General features: G+C 36.2%; 1 protein-coding gene across 1 annotated transcript in view; it reads right to left on the bottom strand.

The window, feature by feature from the left end:
• Positions 1-27,692, bottom strand: part of mus312 (mutagen-sensitive 312) — a 575,442-nt gene that overhangs the window by 60,940 nt on the left and 486,810 nt on the right. Inside the window, exons 19-20 of the mRNA XM_090395332.1 lie at positions 10,559-10,727; positions 3,963-4,095 (exon numbers count right to left, since the gene is read on the bottom strand). Coding sequence (XP_090251458.1) covers positions 3,963-4,095; positions 10,559-10,727 — 302 coding nt within the window. The remainder of the gene's footprint in view (positions 1-3,962; positions 4,096-10,558; positions 10,728-27,692) is intronic.

Here is a 27,692-nt window from a genome sequence, read left to right on the forward strand (position 1 = left end):
AGATAACCTGCATTTATAACAAAGAGTCCAGGAAGAGACAGTACTGAGTGCTTGTTGAAATCGTCTTTCAGTGACTCTCATATTACAGGAGTTACAGTAAATTGAGAAAGCACCACCACCACCATAAAGGCCATTGCATACTATGGGGGGAAGCTGTTCAGTAATTGAATTTAATATTTAATAGCAAAGAGAAGAGGGGTCACACTTAAGACAGAACCTTGAGGAGCTCCCTCTTCTTGATGATATGGCCGAGATAATGTGATTCCCATTCGAACTTGGAACACACAATTGGATAGAAAGTTTTTAATAAAAACAGGTCTTTTAATATGTCATATCTCCAGGCTGTGTTATAGGCTTTTACCATGTCGAAGAACATTGGAACCACATGTTCTCATTTCAGGAAAGAATCTCTTATACATGTTTCTAAATGGATCAAAAGGTCCAAAGTTGATTGGCGTCTACAAAAGCCATATTGTGTGTTGGAAAGAAGCTTGTTGCTTTTTAAGTAACAGAGAAGCCTTGTGTTTATCATTTTTTTCAAGACCTTATAAAGACAACTAGTCAGAGCAATGGGACAATAATTGTTGGCCTGGGCTGGATCTTGGCCTGGCTTTGGAACAGCAGTGACAGTTGAGTTATGTCAAGAGTCTGGAAACTCTTCCTCTATAAATATTCTGTTGTATAGTAAGAGGAGGAGATCTGTAGAAGATGATGGGGAGGTGTTTTATCATCTATAATGGATGTCATCAGGGCCGACTGTGCTAGTGGGAGACAGCAAGAGAGCTCTTTTGAGTTCCTCCTTAAAAATGACTGATTGTACAGCTCAATCCCTTTGGTGCAAAAGCTTAGTCACTGTTTCTCTTCTTGTTCTTTCAGAATTAAAAAAATCAGGATAGGCAACTGCTGTGAGATCCTGGCAAACTTTCCTCCCAAAGCATCTGCAATGCTTTGAGAACAGCAACAATACATCCAATTATGATCCAAGGTAGACAAATGGCATGTTCTTCGGTGTCTACCTTTCATCTCCTGGATTTTATTCCATACAATTTTTGCATTGGTTGTTTGATTAATCGATGATTTAAATTTAGTCCAGGACTGTTTTTGACTCTGATGTCTCACATAATGTGCTTTGGCCTGAGTATGTTTAAATGCTATTAAGTTTGTTGTGGTAGGATCTCTATAAAATATATCCCATGCTCTATCTTGATCTTTTTTGGCTGCTTGGAACTCTCGGTTCCATCAAGACTTTTGTAGAGTGGAAAGTGGGATGATATTTTTGAAATTGCCCCAGCAATTACTGAAACAGTTCTGAAATTATTGGTGGTTGCATGGACAATGCAATCTGTGATATACTTCACTGCTTCGTTAATAAGGTGTTTGGCTGGCTGCTTCAGTATTAAATTTTGCAAGTTGGGAAAATATATTCTAGTCAGCCTGGTCCATTTTCCACATGGGCATCAGTGTAGGAAGACATGGTTCCTGTGAAGATGTATTGCTGATAAGAGGAAAATGATTGCTTCCATATATGTTTTCATCAACATCCCATGTGAGCAGTGAAAAAATGGCAAGGGAGCAGATTGAAAGATCAACTGCAGAATAAGATTGGGTAGGCATATGGAAGAAGGTATTTACTCCATTATTAATAAGGGAGAGGCCATGGTTGTCAAGCATTCGCTCGTCAATGATACGACCTCATCTATTTGTGTTGTTGTTGGTGCTACCACAGTGATGTCCATTAAAGTTACAATTAGGAGTATGGACTGAGGCAGTTGCATTATGAGATTATCGAATTCTGTTTCATTTAATTTAGAACCTGGTGGTAAATATATTGAGCATACTGTGATTAGAAACCCCACAGATAAGCAAATTGCTACTGGTCCAGTGCAGTATTAAGCTGAACATGATGGAAAGGAGTATGACTGCCCACGAGAATACGACTCCACCATGTGCAGGGCTATCTCTAGTTCTGTCCTTGTGTACAAGAGTGATATTCCTAAAGATAGGATCTTCAATGGGTTTTAAATAAGCTTCCTGCAAAAAAAAGAAACAGTTTGGTTTCTGCTTGCAGGAAGGTTTGTGTTTCTACCACAGGTGCTTGATATTCTGGCAAAATCTACAATAGTTTCATTGTAAAAACATTTCTATTGTTTAGGCTTAATAGACTTATCTGATTTCCAGGAAGTTGAAGACTTGCCCTTATTGGGTTTATATTTCAAATTAAATTTTGAGAAGTATAGACAACCAGTGTCCATCTCTTCCTCTGATAAAATATCCAATACATCATCAGATGTGTTAAGATCACTGAGTAAGTTCAAGAATACTGAAATATCAATTTTTCTTTAGACGGGTCTGGTTGTTTGTCTTTAAGTGATAACTTTGCCATAATTTTTTTCATATTTAACAGGACAACTGAGATGCCCTGCTTTAACCAATGTTTGAGGTCAGAAGTATCAAATGTAAGGATGATATTTCTGGTTGGAACCATATAACCATCCCTGTGGATCATGACACCTCTTCAGTTCTAAACATGTCTCCTCATCAGGAACATCTAGGAGGTCCCATTCTGAGATGACTCCTCTACAGGAATTGAGTGTTTTATGGGATGTTGTTGATATGATGTTTCTATGAGGACATCACCAGAACAGTTTCTTAACTGTTTTGGGAGAAACTGCCAGCCCTTCTATACCCTTGAATGAAGAAGGGTGACATTTTCCTTATTGACTTTTCACCCGTAGCATGAATAATTAGAAAACTGGTATCATGTCCTTTGTTTCTTATCTTTGTTTCGAAAGGTATAAGTACTTGGTTGGGCCTTGTTAGGGCCCCCTGAAATGACTGATGATGAAGGATTCATGCTTGAAGTTTTTGTTCACCATCAGTGCTCCCTATCACCATAAAGCCAAATGAATGCCCACTATCCAGCAAGCAATGACTGCACTCAGGAGTGGAACATTAGGGTTACCCCAGATGGGTGCTTCTGGATGATCCAGAAGCACCCATTTTGCCAAAGTAGAGGCCAAAATACTACAAGACTACCAGTCCCCCTTTCTGGATGTCCACAGGTTGCACCACATGGCAAACACAGCAGCATGGCATTGGATCCCAACGATGGTGGTCTGGAAGATAGGATAGTAAAAAAGACTCACATGGAAGGCTACACCTCAAATTAATATCATCATTTTTAATGATTCTGCTACTGATGCCATCTGTCTATCTCTCCTAAGAGCTGGATTAAAAATATTTTATTTCTAACTCAGCTCTCAGATCCATAAGTTAAAATTAGTTTGAAAACAGTGAATGTTGCGACTAGTTTCCTATTATATTCCATATAAATTTAATCAGTTGACTCCCCGTAATACTAGCTTTTCTTATTATATCATTAATTTCCATATTTAATTTGCCATTTTCACTAAAACTTGTGTCTCAGTAGCTGAATGTTTTATTTGTGCTATAGGTTTCCCATATAGAATGTAGCTTATGTTTTCAATGTCTGTGCCTATTTCACCCCCCCCCCGCCTTTTATTGCTGATATTCATACCAAATTTATTACAGCAGTTATTTCATTAAGGGATCCTGTAGAATTGTTGACATTTTCCCTATTGGCTTTTCACCTGTAGCATGAATAATTAGAAAAACTGGTACATTTATTATTGGTATCATGTCTTTTGTTTCTTACATCTGTTATCAAAAGGGGGTATCAATACTTGGCTGGGGCTTTGTTAAGACCCATACTGTAGGTTTTTATTTATTTATTTATTATTATTATTTTTTTTTTTAAATTTCAAGTTCTTTTGACATGCATTTCATATCAAGAAACTAAAAACAGCATATCTTATTTCTGCTTATATCAAAGTCATGATTTATTTTTATAAACGAATAATAAAACTATGGAGGAAGAAGTTTATGTTTGAATACTCTTTGAGCTTTACTACATATAAAGAACAAAAAATTATGAAAAGTACCTCATAAATTATAACTTTTTCATAGAGAGCCCTATTGTCATGTATGTAATCAATAAGACGAAGCCTATCAGCATCATTCAAACTTGTCTTTTTATCATCATGATATTTAAGAGGTTCACTTGTTTTACTATCACTATTTAAAAACAAATAAAGAATGTTAATATAATTAGCATATAAATAAATAAATAGATAAATATAAATAAATATAATTAGCATATAATTAGAATTTGCTAATTCATTTTCAATCTGGTCAATAGATTTTTTTTTTCTGGTTTATTAAAATAAACATTCTAAAGTAAAACAGGCTTTTTTTTTTTTAAAAATTTTTTAAATCAATACATTAATATATGTCCATGCAGTTAGCCTAGTTCCATCTTCAAAGTCTTATTCTTCGACTTAATTTTCATGCAGTTTATTTTCTCAACTCTAGGAATGAAATCAACTATAGATTATTCCAGACATCCTTGGCCACTTCCTAAGCCCTACTAATTCCTTCGACACAGTTTTCCAGTGGTGCAAAGCTCACTGCTATTGGACTATGAAGCAGTGGAAAACATGTTCTCTGAATGATGAATGATGATGATGAATAAGAATGATGACTGCCAAATGTTTCACCATTTGGCAGTTTGATGGATGCGTCTGGATTTGGAAGATGACAGGAGAATTACACCTGTCTGAATGTGTCGTGCCAAATGCGAAGTTTGGTAGAGGAGGCATTATGGTCCGTTACTGTTTTAATGGATCTGGCTGGACCCTCTTAGTTTTAGTGACAAGAAATTTTAACACTGCAACCTATAATGGCATTCGAGATAATTCTGTGTCTGCACTCCAAATTATATGCACTCTAACCAGCTGAATGTACCCCACACCATTACTCCTCCACTACCAAACTTCACTATGGAAAAAACACACTGTGGTAACAAGCCTTCACCAAGATGCTTCCACACCCACACCCTGCCATCGAATGGAAACAAGCGAACATTGATTCATCGCTCCAGAGTAAAATTTTTCCACTGGTCAATTGTCCTGTTCACACGCTCTTTACCAGGCTAGACAAGCCGCACTGTTTGTTGTTGTGATGTTCAGCTTGTGTGCTGCTATTCTTCTGTGGATACCCAGTAAATGGAGTTCTTTTTGTACAGTATTAGTGTTCACCATGGTGTTACTGGTGCTCTGGTACTCATCATGGATGATCTGTGCCAACTGTAGCAGGTTTTTGCTCGCCACCCCTTTTAACACCATCCTGTTCCTGTCAGTCACTGGTTGATCACATCACCAACCATTGATTTTGGGTGTTCCAGTTGAGTGGCAATGGCACGTAAGGACATGCCACCAATGTGGTATGTCGTTACGTGCCATACTCTCTCGAAGCCACTGAGTTCACGTTGTGTTGCCATACCACCTGTATTGAAATACTACAATGAAATGCTGCTTTCCTACTATCTGTAAAATGTTTTTTATGTTATTAACAAACCTGGAGTGCTTAAGGGTCAAAGCTGTATAACTGAGAGGAGACCTCCACATAGCCTTTAAAGGAATGCAGAGAACCAACCAGGGCTTCTAACCTAATGTCTAATCCCCACCTTCTCGTGGTGCACCCTGTTGGGTATCTACCTGGATACTGAACGAACGAGGATGGGCTGGCAATTTGGGATTTAACTGACCAAATTGTATTCTTATTGGTTAAACCAAAATAAAAAATGATGGCACAACATGACAAAATTTTATGCCAGATGGGGCATTGCCCTAAATAAGGCCCCCGTTGTTTTTGCCAGGGAACCAGGGTGAAAAGTCAGCTACTGGAACAAATCTGAAAACACACCCCAACTCAACATCACCAAAGTTAAAGATCGGTACTATCAACATAAGAAGCCTGAATGACAAAGAAATGGAGCTAGCTGAGGAATTGGATAAGTACCAGATCGACATAATAGGGGTGACTAAAACAAAAAAGACAAAAACTGGTGAGATCTTACTGAGCAATAAATACAAAATGTTACATTCAGGCAATGACAATCAAGGAAAAGAAGGAAGAGCCATAGTATTAAGCACTAAATATGAGGCTAATCTTCTTGAATGGCAGGCAGTCTCAAGTAGAGTGATGTGGGCAAATATCAGAATGGGGAACTAGACAATGAGATTTATTTGTGCATATGGTCCCACAGAAGGTTCTACTAAGGTAGAAGTGGAGGAAACACTGTGTAAAACTAGCTAAACAAAGTCATGGGAAGACTTTGGTAAGAACATAGAAAATAAATATCAAGAACGTGGCAAGAGTACTGTAAAAGGAATTAGAGATGATAAAAATGACATGAAAACTGAAGAAAAAGATATCCTTGATGTTTGGAGTAACTACTTCAAAAAATTCCTAAATGAAACAAGCAGTGATAGCACAGTGGTAAAAAAAAAAAAAAAAAAATTAAAAAACACTCAACAGGCATGCAGTCAGAAATACATCCATACTTGAAGTAGAAAAAGCCATCAAAGGCCTGAAATGTGGAAAGGCAGCAGGAGTAGATGATATTCGACCAGAAACTCAAGTATGGAGGTATAAAAGTCTTGCCATGGTTACACTGCATCGTTCAGAAGGCCTGGACAGAGGGACGAATTCCGGATGATTGGAGTAGAGCTCTCATAGTACCCATATATAAAAAGGGAAATTAAACTGAATGTGAGAATACCAAATGATAAGTTGATAGTCAAACTAGTATGGATGGGATTGGATATTAGACTAGTGCATTGGATTGGAGACTGGCTATCTGATAGGTATCAGCAAATTGTGTATGGATAAGCAATATCCCTCATGCACAATTTGGAAGAGGAAAATCACTAGTGATGTGGCTCAGGAGTCTTAATGATATTGGGGAAGATTTCGATGGAGTATTCAGTTATATGCAGATGATGCAAAGGTAGGACAAACTATGAGGAGTAGAGCAAAAGGTGTGGCCTTACAAGAAGACTTGAATAGATTGAGTAAATGGACATGGGAGTTGGGGTGCCATTTCAATGTTGAAAAATGTAAGGTTTTAAAACTTGGAAAACAAAGATGGGATGTAGAATTTATGCTTGGCGGGGATATATTGCTGGAGATGGAAAAAATAACAGATCATAGGGTGATGGTGGATAAGGATCTAAAATTTAAAGGACATGTTGCCAAAATTGTGAGGACAACACAAGGAAATCTGGCAATGACACAGAAGACAATGAATTGTAGAAGTAAGGAAATTCTTGTTCCATTATATAAGGCTCTGATTAGGCCACATATTGACTACTGTACACAGATCTGGTCTCCTGGTTTTCAAAAGGACAAAAAGATGTTGGAGAGGATTCAGAAGCAATCGACTAGAATACAGTGATACTTCGGCTAACGAGTGACCCTGCTAACGAAGATTTTTTTCGCTGTTTTTCAGACTCAGCTAACGAATGTTTTAGTGGATGCACGCGCTAACATAAAGCAGCAAACATGAACAGTCGGGCCATTCCAGGAGCTTATCTTTTCCATCTATATATGTGTGACAAAGAAAAGCTGACCACATTACATAGTTGGTGGGGAGACCCACCAACCCAACTGGGTTGTTTACGTTTGAGACAGCAAGAAGCCTCATACCAGTGTCAGTACTGTGCACGCTCCGTGTGGCTGTGAATGCAAGAAGTAAGTGTGGTAACATTTATTCTTTACTTGGCTAAATTCTACTATGGGAGATTAATTTATAATTAGTAAATTCTATTCTTATCAAATTAAATAAATAATATGCTATATATCATATTTCTTTTATATTTTTCAGAAAAAAATTTTCTTGACAATGGGTCCAAAAAAAGTAAGCAACAAACCCAAGGGAAGCAGAAAGTTGCTCACAATTGAGCAAAAGAAAGAAATCATTTCAGCATATGAAAGAGGAGTCAGAATTGTGGATTTAGCAGTCAAGCATGGCATGGCATCATCATCAATAGCTACAATTTTGAAGAAGGAGGAGATTAAAGCAGCTTCAGTTGCAGCTGGTGTGAAGACCTTGGCCTCTCAATCGCAAAGAAGTTCTGTGAATGAGAAATGGAAAAGCTTCTGATGATCTGGATAAATGAGCGTCAAATGGCTGGTGACACTATGACTCAAGAGATGATCTGCAGCAAAGCCAGAATGATTTATGAAAATTTGAAGAAAAATGTGGCAGGACACAGTGCAGCAGAGGAAGAATTCAAAGGAAGCAAAGGATGGTTTGAGAAGTTCAAGAGGTCAGGGATCCATAGTGTAATTAGACATGGAGAAGGAGCCAGTGCAAATAAAGAGGAGGCTGAGAAGTTTGTTAGAGAATTTCAGGAGTGGACCATCATTCATGGACACAAGCCAGAACAAGTGTTTAATTGTGACGAAACTGGGTTGTTCTGGAAGCAAATGCCCAAAAGAACTTTCATCACAAAAGAAGAGAAATGTATGCCAGGATACAAGCCTATGAAAGATAGAATAACTCTTTTATTTTGTGCTAATGCAAATGGTGATCTCAAAATTAAACCAATGTTGGTCTACCACTCTGAGATACCAAGAATTTTCAAGAAGGAGAATGTTTGCAAGCCCATGCTTAGTGTTTATTGGAAGTCAAACACCAAGGCATGGGTAACAAGAAGCATATTCACAGGGTGGATGGTGGAGGTGTTTGGGCCCACAGTGAAAAAGTAGCTGAGAGAAGAAAACTTGCCTGAAAAGGCTGTGCTTCTTCTGGACAATGCTCCAGAAAAGATTTGGAGGCAGTATTTTACTTCATCAAGATGAAATTTCTTCCTGCAAACACCACATCTATTTTGCAACCTGTGGACCAACAGGTCATATTAAACTTTAAGAAACTGTATACAAAACACATGTTCCAAAGATGTTTTGATGCAACTTCATTTACCAGTCTGACTCTGAGGGAATTCTGGAAGGATCATTATCATATCCTTCATGCCATTCAAGTCATAGCCATGGCATGAGACGAAGCGTCAGTTAGGACACTTAATGCTGCCTGGAAAAAGTTATGGCCAGACTGCTGCAATATAAGAAGTGCTGTTTCTAGTGTTCAAGATGCTGCTGAAAATGCTGACATTGTAGATAAAATAGTTTCCTTGGGCAAAGCATTACATTTGGAGGTAAATGAAGAAGATGTAGAAGAATTAGTTGAAGAACACTCAAAAGATATGACAACAGAAGATCTTGAAGAGTTGAAAAAGCAACTGAATCAGGAAAGAGACAAGAAAGATAAAGAGTGCTCATCAGAGGAGGAGGACAGCAATAAAAAGGGAAGAATGCCAATAGGTGACATTAAAAATATGCTGCACTACTGGGAAGAGTTTCAGTCTTTGGCTACAAAGTAGCATCCCAACAAAGCTGAAATGAACAGACTTTGTGCCTTGGTTGAAGACAAGTGTCTGAATCACTTTAAAAACATTCTGAAAAAAAGAGAAGTTCAATCAACTTTGGACAGATTTTTGACTTCTCCTTTGGCAAAGAGACAGAGGCCAGCTACGGAAGAAGAGGAGACGTACTTTGAATAAACTTTGAAAATTTGGAAGAATAGTAAAAACGTTGTGTACATATTTTCAGTTTAATAAAGTGTATATAATAGTGTAAAGATCGTCAGTTTTTCATTCTACTTTCCATTCTCCTTCATCTAATTGGGTAGCTGTTCATCTCAGCTTTTGGTGAGTTTTTGCCCTTTTATAGTGTGCTTTTTACTATTTTATAAAACTATTTAACTATTTAAATAGTAGGCAGCATCCAGAATGAATTAAACGATTTTCTATAGAAACCTATGGGAAATCACGTTTCGGCTAACAAATGTGATTCCAGAACGAATTATCTTCATTAGCCAAGGTATCACTGTAGTTTCTGATCTCTGGAATATTAAATAAGGAAAAGTTGAGAAGATACAATTAGAGAGTCTAGGAGGATAGGAGGAAGAGTGATATGAAGGGTGGTATGGAAGGGTGATATAATAGAGATGTACAAGCGGGTAAGGGGTTGTTATAAGATGAATGTTGAAGAGGTTTTTCATAAAATGATGGGAGATCAGGGGAGAACAAGAGGAAGATGTATAAAGAGGGTGTTAACATGGGAGTGAGAATCCGGTTTTTGCTTGCAGAATTGTGAATGATTGGAATGCCTTGCCTGAGACTTTGGTGGCTGCAAACAATTTGAATGTGTTTAAAGTGCGGTATGATGAGCTGTGTGTATGACAAAGGGACCTCGTAGATGAGTCTTTGACTTCATGAGGTCTTAGGGTAATAATAATAATAAGTTCTGTAACACAGTAGTATGTCTTCATAATTATTCATAATGAATCTACTATTAGTGGGGATATAGATGATATAGTCTGCAGATGGAGTATTAAGTAGTATAGACAGTAGGTTGTGTTGAGTAGAGTGTTTTCCCATGATGATTCCTTGGTGGTGTCACATAATAATATAAATAATATATGCTTTAAATTTGGTAGAAAACTGATGAAATATTTGATTAGTATCCTGTACCTTCCAGGAAATTGTGATTTCTCTCTCTAAAAGCGATTATTTGAAAGGAAATAAAATTTAAATTAGTAAACTGAATGAAATAAAACTTTGCTTCCACATACCTTGAAATTGAAGAACTGGTAAAATCAGCTTTCTTTTTTTTTTTTGTTTTATTTTGCTCTTTTGTGCATGTCTTTGAATTCTCTGAATTGTGTTTTGAAGAATAGTATGTTGGAAGGCTTGATTCTTGTGACTGTTCAGTTTTACTATCTGTTTCACAATTTGTTTCCCCTATTTTGCATTGATTTTATAAAAATAAAATTTAAAATATATTAAAATTAAGATGTTATTCAAGTAAATGAAACATAGACTACATTCTGAAATTACGTTTTTTAAAAAAATACATAAATTTACCTATTTTAGTTACAAGAAAAACATATATCAAGGTTTAAAATGAGTATACCATTGGTGTATTTATACTGTAAAATCCAAACTAAGGAGTTAAGGGAGGAGGGATGGGAATCAATTGAAAACCTAAATATATAATGTGCCTGAATTTATCTATATTACATAAAAAAGTGTTAGCAGTTCATTAAAATAATCTGTTGAAGTCCAGAGGACAAAAATAATAACAATAATATAAAAGGTTATGACAAATACTTGTTCATGTGTTTGTGAGATGGAAGGAGCTGTTTTCACTCCTGCATCAGTAATCTTTATTAGAAAAAAAGTAGGTTCACTAACTGAATGCAAACTAAATGACTCAGGGATTCCATCCGTTAAGGCTTAACTGCTGATGGACATCATTTTGTCTCAGTCACTGAGACAAAATATTGGAAGCATTAAAATTAGTTTTTAATCCTTTCCTAGTGCTGTTAATACTCCATTAAACCTTCAACATGATTCAGGGGGCTATCAGCTATCCATGAGGAGAAGAATTCAGGATGTTTTGACAGTTACTAGGCCAAAAATGGTAGTTGCTAATATCCTAAAAGTTTGGATGTAGTAATTTTATGACATCCAGTCATTTCATAGCACTATATCCAGCTTATTGATATAGTGGTATGAAAAGTACTATATCCAGCTTATATAGTGCTATGAAAAGTACCATTCTTCTCCTGCTGAAGGATCACTCAATGCTATGACAAGAGCTACAGCTAATATCTTGCCAGTATGACCATTCCGGCATAGCTGAAGATTTATGAGCCTGATATTGAGTGACTTGACATCAGACTCAAATTACTACATTCTCTATAGCAATCTGAGGAAAAGTTTGCAATGTGTGAAAATTATATTTCACTGCTGCCTATGTATTTCAACAGTAAAATAATCTCAAAACTGAAACTTTTGACTTCACTAGGCAGAAATTTAAAAATAAATACATAAATAAATAAAGAAAATAAAACAAAGGACTTGAACGAATTCTAAGCTCTCTCGGCTTTATATTATAAATCAAAGATTTCAGCTGTGACTTCAGAGCAAGTTTTTAAGTACCTCTATCATTAAGGACCATGAACCATGGCCATATTAATCCATATTTAAAACAGCCCCTGATGAAATCATTGCTCCAGGATGAAACTGCTAAAGAGAGTTTATTCAACACTCCGTGACTTCCATAATTGCTAGGAGGCTCTTGACATATAATATTTATCCTCTAGAGATAAAAATCATTGATATGGAAAGTTTGTTTAATTATTGCTTTTATTACTTATCTGTACCTTCATTTATTTAATTTCTACTTTCATTTTTTCATTTAATTATATTCAGTTGTTTATGTTTATCCTTATTTCTCACTTCTCCCCACAAAAGTTGCTAAATGAGAACATTTGATCTGCAATAATCTTCAATTTTAATAAGATTGTGTCAATACAGCCATCTGAGAACCATTTTTCTCAAAATTTTCATATCTGTGATGTTTTTTTTTCTAATCCAACACTCACACACGTAAGTTAAAACTAGTTTGAATATTGTTGTATACTACTAATTTAGAGTTTTGTCTTATTCCACATAAATTTATTCAATTGGCTCCCTATCATAGACACTTTGCTTATTCTAATATCTATCTCCATATTTAATTTCCTATATTCACTAAGAATTATGCCTAAATAGCCAAAATATTTTACTTGTTTGATAGTTTTTTTCACAAAAATTTTTTGACTCTGATCTCAAGTAACGTTGTAAACCTACACTACAATTTGTACTGTGAGAGGAAGAATGGATAGGCTCACTCTCAGTTAATCAGGTTAGATTGTGGATGTTTTCAATGTTTCTATTTTCATATTTTGCCTTTTTATTGCTTATTTTCATACCAAATTTGTTACAGCAGTTATTCATTTTAGTTAAAGAATCATCAAAACAACAGACTAATGTAGTTGTAGAATGTTTATTCACTTGTTATGAATCAAATTATACTTGCTAATAAATAATATTCTTGTTTAATTCTTTATCCAAGTGCAAATAAACAAAGTTTGTGCATAAAACATCTTCATGAATATGCTTGTATGCAGAGGCAGATGACTTTGCAGCAATTGTCTTACTATCCCATAATGCAAAGCACACTTCCTTTTAGATGTGCATAGTACAAAACATTATGGGTGGATCACTATCCAGATCAGTTTTGACCTTTATGGAATGGAGAGAGAGACCCATGTTCCTTTAAGATATTCAATTTTATCCATTTCAAGGGATACAGACAATCATACAGACATCATACAGCTGTCTGAAACTTTTGTTTCAGACAGCTGTATGAAACAAACTACTCGATAGAATCACTTGCAATTTCACATGGATGCTTATGACAGATGTACCAACTTAGGAAAAAAAAATATCTTGCCGATAGTGTTGGCATCTATGGTTGAGGCCGAGAATTTTTCAGACCATGCGCGTATATATATATATATCGAAATACGGAGCCCGTGTAGCTTAGAGGAAGTGGTGTTTGTACTTCTCAGAACTAAATAGCCTGAAGATAGACTTCGAGTTCAAGTCTAGTCACTGATTAGAGAACTTTTACTAAGCATTTTTTTGACTGGTTCCCAAGTTAATTGATCTCTGGCATGGGCAAGTGGGTTTTTTCTCCTGGAAACTCGGGTTTTCCGTCCCATAAATTCAAGAAAATTGACCATAGAACCCACACTATTTCAGACATTAAAATATTGTGTTAGGAATAGGGATCATGAGATGGCAGCACGTTGAGCCGTGTCTTCAGGACTGCTTAATTAGTCGAAAGACTTGGGCCATTTATCGCTGATTGGCTACCAGTGGAGATTGATTTGCCCACTCAGTCTCCAAAAGTTAGATAATGCTAAAATAGCATCGCCTACTCCCTATACAGGAATAAAAAGGCATTAGCTGAATTTTTTTTTAAATATATAAAATTGATAAAAATAGAAAAAAAAAAACCTTAGTCCTCCCACAGTACAAAATGTACTATAGGTTTGTAATAACCTTTCGTGGGTGGGAGCAACAAAAAAACTCATCCCACTTCCTTTACTATGAAACAGCTTTCACCCAGTTTTGTGTCTTTTGGCATAACAGTAGTACTAAATGGGATGACCTCCATAATTTCTACTCCTCCTTTCTATTGCTGATAGTTGATTATTCTGTTCTTCTGACCCAAATATCTACCCTGACTTAAAAAAAGTGCTTCTCATCAGAAGTAGAGGGAGAAATGCATACTAAACGAATAAGTATATTAAAAAAAAAAAAAGCCAGTACCATCAATGGGAGTTCCCCTCCACAATGAACAGATGCCTCACATGGAGAGGCCTTACCAATGCAACAGTATCTCGTGACTCTAAGTTTTTACCCTTTTAGTATATATAATTTACCATCTCTCATGCTTCAAATCTTGGTTCAATGCAATATAGCTGAAAACACTCCAATCCTCATCTACACTTGACACATCTTGCAGTTCACAATTATTCAAAGGTTCAAGATCTTCCAGAATTTTGATCTTTAATTTGTATTCTTCAAGTAGGGCAAGGATTTTGATGTTTCCAGAAGAGTTCGTTCTTACTTTATTCCATTACCCCCCCCACCACCACCCAACAGGCCATGATGTCTATAGATGTCCAACTAAATCTGGATACAGTTCTGTAACACCTATTGAATAACATGGATAAGAAGTGCAATTTGGTCTCGCTATTTCATCCACATTGGCTCTAACAGGCAGGCAGGCACTTAAGTGCCCACAGCCCTTGAAGCATCCTTGGATTTCCTAACCGTAATATGAGGATAAGACAGTTACCCCCCCCCCCAGTCTCTAACTATTCTTGTCTGTAAATTGTGCGTATTTTACTAGCCGCTTTGCCTGTTATGAGGGATGAAAAACCCGAGTTTCCAGGCGGGAAAAAACCCTCTACCTCCATATGAGACTGGCTAAGTCATCTTTAGTTGAAAGAGACCAGACCTCACATCTTCTTACATTATTATTACAGACCTCTATGAAGTCAAGGACTTGCTGAGGAAGGACATATGTCACCTGCACCAGCTGTTGTACTTTCTCTTACACTAATACATACTATGTATTAATATGTGGAGATAGTGCACTCATCACTTCAACAGGCAATCTGTTTCACTAACTCACTGCTCCATGAGAGAAAAATCTGTCACTCCTTTCTTAACCACACACAAACTTAACTTTCAAGGATGCACCTGGTCCTTTCCCAACCTTCCATATAATAAAAAATTTCAATAACTAATACCCTATAACATCCTTTCAGAAGTTGATTGACCACTATCATATTATTTCTCTTTTCTGTGTCCACCACTGTCTGTAGTCCACATACTTCAATCTGTCCTCATAATCTACATTTCATAATTCTGATCTCACCATTGTAATTCTTCTTTACAGCATTTCCAGAGCTTCTTTATGCTCTCAAAATGCAGATCAAATCTGTGCATGCACAGTACTACAGGGTGTGGTCATATCAAGATCCTATAAAGGATAAAAACAACTTCCTTATACTTACATATCAATGTTAATTTCAACATCGTAATTATATTACTGAGTTGTATTTGCAATTTTTGCTATGTGACTTTTGAATTTCAACTTCCTATCCAGCATAACTCTGAGATCCCTAGCCTTATCAGTTTCTCCAAGCATAATTAAACCTATATATCCAGCATAACACTGAGATCCCTATCCTTATCAGTTTCTCCAAGCATAATTAAACCTATATAAAACCAATATAGCAAAAATTCATGTCCATTCTTAATATCCTAATTTGTCACATGATTCTACTACTGATGCTATCTGTTTTATTCCCCCAGTTTTCACAAAACTCTGGTCTGTGATGTCTAGTCTTCAATCAACTGTTTTATTTATAGCCAACTCTCTAATCCAGGGGTTCCCGACCTTTTTGTTTCCTAGAGCACATTCTAAAATACCGGTAGGGCGACGGGTACCATCTATTTTTTTTCAAGCAAATTTTTTTAATTCTTTTGTTAAATGAATACATGCAAAGCTTACATTATATAAAAATTTAAATATATATATGTAAGTTAGTGTGATCTTTGGCAATGCATTTCATTGGCAAATATTTCATAATTAGGAGAATATGATGATATTCCAGTTCTTAAACTGGAATGAACAACTTCGAATGCGCATCTACTTTACATTGTATGCATTTAATACTCATCATTGTCATTAATGCATGCGTCATATAGTATGCCATGAATTGTTGCGTGATGTGCACATGATTATTTCAACCTATACGGCACACAGTTGAACAGCGGCGGGCACACACAAATTGGTCGACGGGCGCCATGGTGCCCGCGGGCATAGGGTTGGGAATGCCTGCTCTAATCCATAAATTAAAACTGGCTTGAACACTGTCTTGTACAGGATGGCCCATAAATCATGTAACATACCATAAAAAAAGGTCTGTCTTTGTGAAGCAACTGCATAAGGTTTTGTTTTTTAACATCACCAAATTTCTTTTTATTAATCATGAATTGAAACAGATGGGATTGGATAACAGACTTCTGAGTTGGATCAGTGACTGGCAGTCAGACAGGTATCAGAAAGTTGTATATGGGGGATGTGGTATTCCGAAAGAGAAAGGTCACTAGTGGGTGAACTGCAGGGGTCAGTATTGGGATCATTGTTATTCAATTTGTATGCTAATGATATTGAGATGGGTTTAACTAGTGATATGTAGCTGTTTGCAGATGATGCAAAACTGGGGAGAGCAATGCAGAGTCAAGCAGATGTTATTGCCTTGCAGGAGGACTTGAACAGATTGCATGAATGGGCAGATAAGTGGGACTGTCATTTCAGTATTGCAAAGTGTAAGGTTTTGAGATTTGGTATGCAAAGTATGCACTTGGTGGGGAAACTTTAAAGGAAGTAGAAGATGAGAGATCTAAGCGTGATGGTGGACTAGGACCTGAAATTCATGGGCCACATTGCACAAGTTGTGAAGATGTCACATCGGATAATGACGCGGAGGACCCTAACATTCAGAAATAGAGAGGTTATGATGCCATTGTATAAGACCTTCATCAGGCCTCATATAAATTATTGTGCACAGATTTGGTCACTGGGTTTTCATGGTGATGAGGATATGTTGGAAAGGGTCCAGAGAAGATTCACAAAGGTGATAAGAAGTCTTTGGAATGTGGAGTATGAGGACAGATTGAAAGAATGTAATTTGCAGAGCGTCATGAATAGGAGGAAGGGGAGGGGATATGATTGGGACATATAAGCTAGTTAGGGATTGTTATCAGGTTGAAATGGAAAATTTTTTTCATATAATGGGAGGTGGGGGAGGGTAGAACAAGAGGTCATTGCTGGAAACTGTATAAAGAGGGGGTGTGAGCAGAGGAGCAGGTTCTTTGCATGGAGAGTGGAATGCATTGCCTGAGTGTGTTGTGAATATAGATACAATGAATCAGTTTAAAGCACGGTTGGATGAGCAATGTGTGTATCTCCCACAATGAGTCTCTGACTCCATGGAGGTCAGATGTTAATAATAATAACAATAATAAATGATTTCCATTTTCAGCTTCACAAAGGGTCCTTTCTAAGGAATGTTCCATGATTTGTATGGATAACCCTGTATATTGCTAGTTTAGTATTTTCACTAATTCCTCTTTTATTTCATATTAATTTATTCAAAATGAGTCCCTAACAAGGTAGTTTTGCATATTCTATTTCCATATTTGATTTGTCATCTTCACAATTTTTTTAAATTTTTTATTATTATTATACAGGTATCTCCATGGAGCCAGAAGACCCAATGTGAGAGATCTATTGTTCACACAATAGCTATCATACCTCTCCTTAAATTCATTCACTGACAAAGCCACTCAACAATCACTTCTGGCAACCCATTCACCATCCTATAAGCAAAAAATCTAGTAACAACACCCTTATATTAACCATATGTTTACATAATTTCCATGGGTGACTCCTTGTTCTCCCCTTCTTGCCATGTACCGAAAGAAGTCTTCAGTGTCAATTCTATAAAACCCCTTTAATAACTTATATGTTTCTATCGTATCTCCTCTTTTTCACCTATCAGCTAGTTTTTCAAGCCCACAGACCATCAACCTATTCTCATAAGGAGCATTCCATAGACCTGCCACAATCTTTGTCACTTGTCTCTGGATTCTCACCACCATTCCCCCCTCCCCCTCTGGCCACATTAAACTGGCAGCCATTTACGTTTTCCTATATTGCTAGTCTGTTTAAGTCTTCCTGCAGGATCTCTAAAAGTGCTGTTTTTAGAATCTGCTGCTGTTCATAAAAACCAGCCTAATTTGAATAAACATAGTTGCATAAAACTTTCCTAAATATGGGAAACACTAATACTTCGAGATCCCAGTTTACATCCTAGGCTGCTGACAGGTGTCCTACCTGGGACTCTAGTCTTTCGTTCATGTGTTTCACTTAGTTTTATGTTGCCCTTGTGTGTTACATCTTATATTGTACTCCTTGACAATCTCTATAATTGAGATGAAATATTGGATGAATTAAATATTAGTTTTTAATCCTTTCCCAGTGCTGTTTTACTACATTAAACATCTAACATAAGTTTCTCCCAACACTTAAACCTCAACACAACGATATTGATCATTCATGGTGAAGACTGAGCACACAAGGCAAAACAAAATGGTAAGCTGTAACTTCGATTGCCTAGACAATTAAACTGGCTGGCCTTTCTTAAAAGATGTTGGGATAGTGGAATTTTAGTGAATTGTGTCAAATTAAAAATCAAGTTCAAATTCAAAAAAAATTCTCGATATCTACAAGATGCCAGCTTTGCTCTGCTACATAAAAGATTGCTGCTACGTGCACTGTTCTCACTGCTACCAACACAGCCATCAACTCACTGCAGTCTGAACTCTTAGCACTTCTCAACATGGAACTCTAGTACAGAGTTCCATGTTGTAATATGGAACAGAAATATTAAAGCGAATAGTACATTCTCTTTAATATTTCAGAAGCCTTTGGTCAGAAAAGAATTCTTGAAAATATGTCAAAAAGTAGAACAGTCTTATGGAGTAGAATTCTAAACCTGCACTCAAGTTCAACCTCTTCATACAGTAGTTAATCTGTCATCAAAAAGGCTTAATGAAGCTGCTGTTAACATCCTAAGTCTCATCCAGAATTTTGCATTGCACTTAAACAAGTACTGGCACAAGACCTAATGTTGAATGTAGTATCTGCAACTTATCTTTAGATACCTGATAACATTAGGATTGATGTCACCAGTTCCCTCTCTAGATCTTTGCCTTCTAAAAGAAATCTATCATTCTGCCAACTCAAGACCCTCATGAAACTACATAAGGATAACAGCACAGTCATCACCAGAGTTGATAAGGGAAGGGCTATCATTATCTTTAATGCAGTGAATAGAGACCACTCCACCTACAGACCTTTAGATTATGATCCCACTAAATCTCAGGTCAAGAAATTAAAAAGTCTACCTCATAAAAGTTTCTTCCTGTCCTTCTGACTTCGTAAATCAAAATAAAACAACAACAAAAAAAAAATCCTGTACTTGCTCCCCCCCCCCCAGATATATACAGCTTACCAAAAATTCATACCCCCCCCCTCCACAAGACCCACAGTAGATGCTACATATCACCCTTGCTATAAATTATCCAAACAGTTAGCGAAATCTCTTGCTCCCTTTACCGGTCATACCACATCACACATAAAAACTCAACCTATTTTCATCCTATTGTATTGAAATTATATTCTTCCTATGTTGTATAGAAAATCTAATTATTAATAATACTGATATCCTAGTGAGCTTTGACAACACCTTACTGTTCACAAGCATTTCCTTAAATGACCTTATTAATTTTTAAAAAAGTTTTTCCTCTTGATATCATAGATCTCTTTTCTTTAACTACCCATTCTGGTTATTTCTCTTGGGAGAACAACATTTATAAACAGAGGGTCCTCTATGGAATCTCCCCTCTCCCCTCTGCCAATTTTTTTTTTTTGGAAGATTTTGAAAAACAAGATCTTGACTCAAATCTTCTATCTGGTTAAGACAGAAGATGTAGATGACATGTTTTCTTGTGGTCTCATGGCCTAGACCAGTGATGGCGAACCTTTTTACCCAGGTGTGTCAAACTTTTTTTTTTTTAAATATTGACGTTGATGTGCCACTTGCATACATGCATTATAAATGTAACTACATAATCAGAGATGGTGACTTATGCATATCATATTAGGCTATTTATTTAATAGGGAATTGATATAAAATCTATGAATTCATATTATACAATTAATTTAATAAACTGAAATTACAAACTTACATTACATTTAATGACTTTTCTGTTGCTGACTACTGGCAGAAAGTTCTTTCAATAAACAAACCTACCTTCGCCTTAACTGAGAGCGATCTTACATGATTTATTGCAGTTTTTTCATCAGAATACCAATCTTTTTCAACATCCAAGGTGTGTCACCTAAAACTCTCAAGTGTGTCAGTGCTGACACGTGTGTCATAGGTTCGCCATCACTGGCCTACACACATTAGACCTCACCTCTCACCTTAATGGTCGTCACTCTAGAATCCAATTTACGATGGAAACTAATAATAGTCTAGTCTTTCTAGACACCTGCCTTCTTAATGGTAATTTGTTCATTTCAGTATACAAGAATCCCATTCACATAGGCAGATACATTCACAAACTTTCACATCATTCTCCCCCCCCCCAAACAATATGGCACCATTAAAACACTAACCAATATAGGCTATAACCTCTGTCCCAGCAATGCCTTTCTACCAGCAGAATTCAACCATATACATCACACTTTATGTAAGAGTATCAAACACATAATCATTCCTTCCAGGGGCAAATATTCAAGGTGTGCTAGGTGCACATCCATGGAATAGTAATATCACTGATATTATACTTTTCCTTCTCGTAGACAGGCTTATACGTTGGCAACATCACGTTGCCGAAATATTGGAAATATTTATTAAAGTGTAATTTAATTCATATTCGGATCTATGTTGTTCAATTCCTTAAGTGATTTAGAAATTATACTTTTCCATTTATTCCCATTAAAGACTCTAATTGTTTCCTGGTTTCGCATGATTTCTAAAATTAAACACAATATACTAATACTTCATGAAGAGGATGCCTTTTCAATGCATAAACATTGCATCACATTCGCAATTAATAACCCAGGTATGCGTTCAAAATACATACACCTTTGAAAAGACATACAGATGGCATAGCAGGTCAAATTCTTAGTGTTCCAGTGATTTTAAACTGCCCAGAAGGCAAGGCAGGGTGACAGCTGAGACAATAGCACCTAGAAATTAAAAATTGATTATTGTGTCAGTTAATCCAACTGAATATTGTCATTTGTCATGAGTTGCTGCTTTGTTTTCTGAGTTTCATCTGTTTTGCATGCATGAAGTGTGAACTGACATGATAGGCAAGTTTTTATATAAAATATAGACAAGTTCTTAATATATAATTTTCCATAAATTTATAAATTTTTTGCCCATATTTACAATGGGAAACAGTGTTGATGATCTAATGAATGTCCCGTTTTCTGCCAGAATCTCTGTGGACTGTATGACTGTAGTCAAAGGAAGTAAGCTCTGTCCTCCTCTTCCAAATTTAAGAAAGCATAAAGATGCAAAAACTGAGTACATGAGACACTTCTCTATTTTGCAATACAATGCAGTAGAATAGTTACCTGGATGTGAAGTGTGGTCAAGACTTTTTTGTTAGCCTTGTTTATTATTCTTCAGAGAGAAAGGCATTTGGAATAAACATGAATATTCTGGCCTTAATCATTTAATAGCAGCAGTGCAAAAATATAAATGCTCCCAATCACATGTTCAGTCATTTTTAAATTTTAAGATGTTTGGAAAACAAAGAACTGACACTCTCATTGACAAAGAAAAATTGAAGTTATCTGTCATAACGAACAGGTAAAGAAAAATAAGAAGCATTTTAAAAAGATTAATTGATGCTATATGCTATTTGGCTAAGAAAGAGCTTCCTTTCAGAGGTCATGATGAGTCTGAAGATTCAGCTAATAGAGGAAATTATATAGAATTTTTAAATATGCTCTGTGAGTATGATCCTCTTTTAGATAGTGTCATTTGAAGAATTTGACTGTATTTCGAAGACTTCTTCCACAGTACAAAATGATATCATTAGTGCTATATCTGATGATGGATTAAAGATTATATGGTCAGGGCATGAGAAAAAACATGAGGCAAGTGTAGGATTCTTATTAACTAATAAAGCATTTGATGCCGTACTAGGATAGAGACCTTTAAACAAAAGGATCATAACAGCAAGATTCGGTGCTCAGCCATTCACCATAACTGTTATTGAAGTACGAGGGTGGTCTGAAAAGTTCTCGGCCTAACAATGAAAAAACGAATTTATAATTTCAAAATTATTTTTATTTTTCAACATAACCTCCCTTAAGACTATTACATTTATTCTGGTGATGCTGCAGCACCATTATCCCATCCCTGAAGTGGTTCTCAGTAAGATCTGCAAAATACCCCTCTACAGGATATTTTGCAGATATAGCTGCAATCACCTCTTGATTTGAAAAAAAAATGCTGACCAGCAAGGAAGAGGTTTAGTTTTGGGAAGAGATAGAAGTCAGAGGGAGCCAAATCTGAATTGCTGGAACATCCAATCTATTGGATGTTCCAACAATTCATAATGCAGATCCCTTAATTTTCTAATTGCCAAAATACATTTGTGGGGAGGTACATTGTCCTGATGAAAGATGATTTTTTCTTCTGCAAACCGGGTTTTTTCTCACGAATTTTTTCGCCTAGTCTGGTTAAAAGATCGGAATAATATTCCCTGCTTATTGTTTTACCCTTTTCAAGATAATTAATAAAACAAAATGACTTTAGCATCCCAAAACACCGATGCCATGACCTTTCCTGCTGGTGGAACCGACTTTGTCTTCTTTGGCGCTGAACAACTGGCTTCTGTCCACTGTTCTGACTGCTGTTTGGATTCAGGTGTGTAATGGTGAATCCAAGTCTCATCCATAGTAATAAATCGACACACAAAATCGGTTTTATTCTTGTTAAAACGCTCCAAGCACTGTTCAGAGATTTTCATGCGAGTACGGTTTTGATCTGCTGTGGGCAAGCACAGTGCCCATCTTGCACAAAGCTTTCTCATTTGAAATGTTCATGCAGAATATATCCTACATGTTCTTTTGAAATGCCTATAATCTCAGCAATTTCATGTACTTTGACTTGCTGGTCATCCAATACTATATCATGCACTTGATCAATGATTTCTGTGTTGTTACACTTTTTGGACGTCCTTCATGTGGATCATTTTCAAGACTGGTACGGCCACGTTTAAACTTGGCAGCCCATTTAATAATTGTCAAAAATGAAGGAGAAAAGTGCCCATAAACTTTTATGAACTTTGAATGAATTTCCTTTGGCATTATACCTTCTTTTACAAAGAATTTTATAACCGCAAGATACTCAATTTTATCCTTTTCAAGGGATACAAACACTTTTATTTCAGACAACTGTATAAAACAAACTACTCGATAGAATCACTTGCAATTTCACATGGATGCTTATGACAAATTTACCAACTTAGAAAAAAGAAAAAAAATCTTCTACAAGTGATAATCCGGAAGAGCAAGTAAACAAATTCTATGAAACTCTCCAATCCAAAAATTGATCCCACTCGGAGAAAAAAAAAAAATGGAATTTGCTGTGGATAATGAATTAATAATCAATAACACCAGATTTCAACAGAAAGAATGCCGTAAATGGACAAGGAGCTCCACAGATGGAAAAACTAAGAATATGATAGATCTGATCTTAATCAATAAAAGATAGATCATCACGTTAGTGCAACAATGCAGAACCTTTCAAGGAGCAGCTGTCCACTCAGATCACAGTTTGTGATCGCTAAATTAAACTGAAACTCAAAATAATGCACAGGAACATGCCACTGAAGGCAACTGATATTGGAACACTCTCTGATGACAATATCAGAAATTTGTAGCTAATCAGCAAAACTGGACCAAAGATTAAAAGACCTGGAAGAAACCAAGGACATAAGAAAGTTGAACAACTAACTGAAATAATACTGGAAACAGTAAATGCAACAATCCTAAAAAAGAAAAAAAAATAAATGGATTACTCAAGACACCCTAAACTTGGTGCAAGAAAGAAGAAAATTGAGGCTGAAACATGACAACTCTAAGGCAGCAGAAAGAGCATACAGAAAGAAGTATAATGAGGTGAGAAGAGCGGCAAGGACAGACAAGAACAATTGGTTTGAAAACCAATGTAAGGACATTGACAAATATCATGGTGAATACAAGATGAGAGAAGTATATAAGTTGTTCAGAAATATCAACAGAAAATGGCAACCCAGATGTACGGCCATCAAGGATCAAAGAGGCACAACCTTAATGAACACTGAAGAAATTTTACAGAGATGAACAAAATACTATAACACAGGTAACCAATGAGTTAAAGGAAAAAATGTCACTGCTAATCACAGATTGTGAAAACAATATCTTTGAAGATGAAGTATGAAAGGCAATAATGAAACTTAAAAACAACAGTTATTATTAAAACACTTAAGGAATAGAACAACGTAGTTAAGGATATAAATTAAATTAAACTTTAATAAATATTTTCCGATATTTCGGCAATGTCACATTGCCATTTTCTAAAGGAACTTACAAAAAATGTAAGTGTTTTAATAATGCATAACCAACGTATAAGCCTGTCTACGAGAACTTAAAAACAACAGATGTCCTGGAAATGTCAGCATCATGGGAGAAATGATAAAAATGGAAGTGATACCCTTGCACAGGTAATACACAAAATCTGCAACCAAGTATGGAAAATTGGATGCACCCCCAGAAGAATGGAAAAAGTCACTGCTGACAGTCTTACATAAAAAAGGAAATGTTTTGGAATGCGACAATTACAGAACCATTGCGCTGATAAGCCACCTGTGTAAGCTTTGATGATTATACTAACTGAAAGACTAAAAAGCCAGATTGAAAAACATCTGACAGATGAACAAGCAGGGTTCTGAAAAGATAGGAGTACCATACAACAGATATTAGCCCTTCGACTCATTGCTGAAAAGGCACAAAGAAAGAATAAAAAAGTATTTACATGCTTTGTGGATTTTCAAAAAGCCTTCAACAGCATTGAACAAAACATCATCTGGGCTATATTAGAATCATACAATATTGATGCCAGGCTGCTGTCAAGATAGGAGGCAGACCTGGTTCACCATTAACAGAGGAACAAGACGGGGAGATCCAATATCATCAAGGATCTTCATTTTATACCTGTTGAGATTGATGGACAAATTCAGAAATCAGAACACAGGAATCTTCATTGGTGGAATAAGACTCAACCACCTATGCTTTGCAGATGACATTGTTTTACTTGAAGAAGACAAAATAAAACTTGAGTGAATGATACATAAATTAAATAGAGAAGGAAAAAGATACAGAGTGAGGATGAATATAGAAAAGATAAAAACAATGGTTTTTGGTGAAAGGGAGATTGGAAAAACGATTACTGCAGATGGAAAGGAACTTGAGAATGTGGAACAGTTTACCTATCTTGGAAGTTGTATAACATATGATCTAAACTGTAAAAGAAGAAATTAAAATTATGACTGCAAAGGCTTTAACAGTGCTAAAATCCATGGACAAAATTTGGAAGAGTAGAAATATCAGCTTAAAAACCAAACTAAGTGTTCTTGAGACATGCTGCTTTAGCAGTATGTTATATGGCTGTGAAACTTGGATAATGACAAAGGAATCGGAAGGAAGAATACTGGCTTTTGAAAGAAAGTGTTATCATAAAATTCTACGAATTGGATGGATTCAGAAGTTAAGAAATGAAGAAGTGTACTGAAGGATACAACTAAAAGACTGTTTCACAAAGTCATACAAAGAAAATTAAAACTCTTTGGACATATCTGTAGAATGTCAAGTGACAGAAAGTTAAAGTCTGAATAATATAAGCACATAAAAACACAAGAAAGATATTTAATTAACAAATATTTCAATCATATCTCTGCTTAAAAATATTCCCTTTAATACTTAGTGATATAACATCACGCGGCTTATTCTATTTTTAAATGATCTATCATTATATTCCACCTTGTATTTTTTTTAAAATTGTTCTTGTAGTGCCACTGAAGATAGTCTGCTATTTCCAGACCGAAATATTTGGTTAATTAAATATCTTTCTTGTGTTTACATGCTTATATTATTCAGTCTTTATGTCACAAGTATCCTTAAAAAATCAGAAAGTTAAAGTCATTGGTGTTTGGCCTAATGAGCAGAATAAAAATGTCAGAGGTTGCCCTCTCCCCGTGAGTGGGCCAACGATATTAAAGACTGGTGTAGGGGAACTCTTCAAGAATTAAGTCATGCTGCAATGAACAGACATCACTGGGACAATGTCCGTGCGGTTAGCCTAGTGGCTATGAGCTTCGCAACCATATGCCTGGGGAAGGAGTGTCCTAGGTTCGATTCCCATCGACGATGCGAGGAGCTTAAGGATCTTCCTCAGCCATAGCCAAGTTAGCCGGCCTTGAGCGTGGACAGCAGGGTATTTTCCACAAGTTTATCTGGGGTTTTTCATCCCGCAAGCAGGCAAACCGGCCACATGAACACACATGGATCTACATTCATAAATACTTAACCCCCCATGGGGGGGCCCTCAACTCGCCCCAGTTGGGACGGGTGAGAAATAGGGAGGAAACCTCCATACGAATAAATAAATAAATAAAACTGGGACAATATAGTTGACATGTCATCAAACACCTACGGGCTCTGCACCCATGGTTCATGATGATGATATCTGATGTGGTGAAAAAAAGAAATTGCTGCTGCTACATTTGTGACAATTATTCAGGATGAAACATCTGATGTCATGTCAAAATCGCAGCTATTAACTGTTTTCTGTTTTGTCTGTAATGAGCAAATACATGAAAGGTTCATTGGATTTACAGACATCAGTGATGATAGAATGTCTAGTGTTCTTTTGAACATATTGTAAACAGAGTTGAGGAATTTAATATTAAGGACAGGTTAGTTGACCCAACTTAAGATGGTGGCTGCGTAATGAGTGAGCATATTAATGGGTTACAGAAGAAAGTTATCAAGGCATATCCTTTAGCAATATTTACACATTACTATGTCCACATTTTGAATTTAGTTCTGAAGCAAAGCCTCTCGATTATCAAGAAATGTAGATTGTTTTTCCAAGCTATCAGTGCATTGAAGATATATTTTTCTAAATCATCAAAATGAATAAATGTTTTGTGAGATTTTGCTGCTTAAAAAATTACCCTCCATCACACCAACCAGATGGAACTTTACTTCCAGTTTAACAAGCACAGTAAAACATCACAGAAGTCAGCTCACTGGATTTTTTGAACACAGTGGAGAATTCTGGGAGAATGGAACGTGGATGCTGTAATCAAAGCTCATGGATTTTTGCATTTCTTGCAAGATTTTTAAACAATTCTGTTGGTAGAAATTTTTTCTGTTCTATTGCTATATTGATGTCTTGAATAATATGCTGCAAACTTTGTCCTATGATATATTGCACTGTCGTAAAAAAAAGTGCATGACACTATGAAGTAGGTTAGGAATGACAGGGAACATGAATTTGATTATATTTGGGTTTCTGCAACAAAGCCGTCGCATACAGTTGATAAGTCAAGACCTAAAGATGAAAAGAACCTGAAAAGAAGGAGAAAAGAGTA

This window comes from Typopeltis vanoorti, chromosome 7 (genome assembly GCF_054136105.1).
Source record: "Typopeltis vanoorti isolate ZY-2024b chromosome 7, IOZ_Tvanoo_1.0, whole genome shotgun sequence".
Taxonomy (NCBI): Eukaryota; Metazoa; Arthropoda; class Arachnida; order Uropygi; family Thelyphonidae; genus Typopeltis; species Typopeltis vanoorti.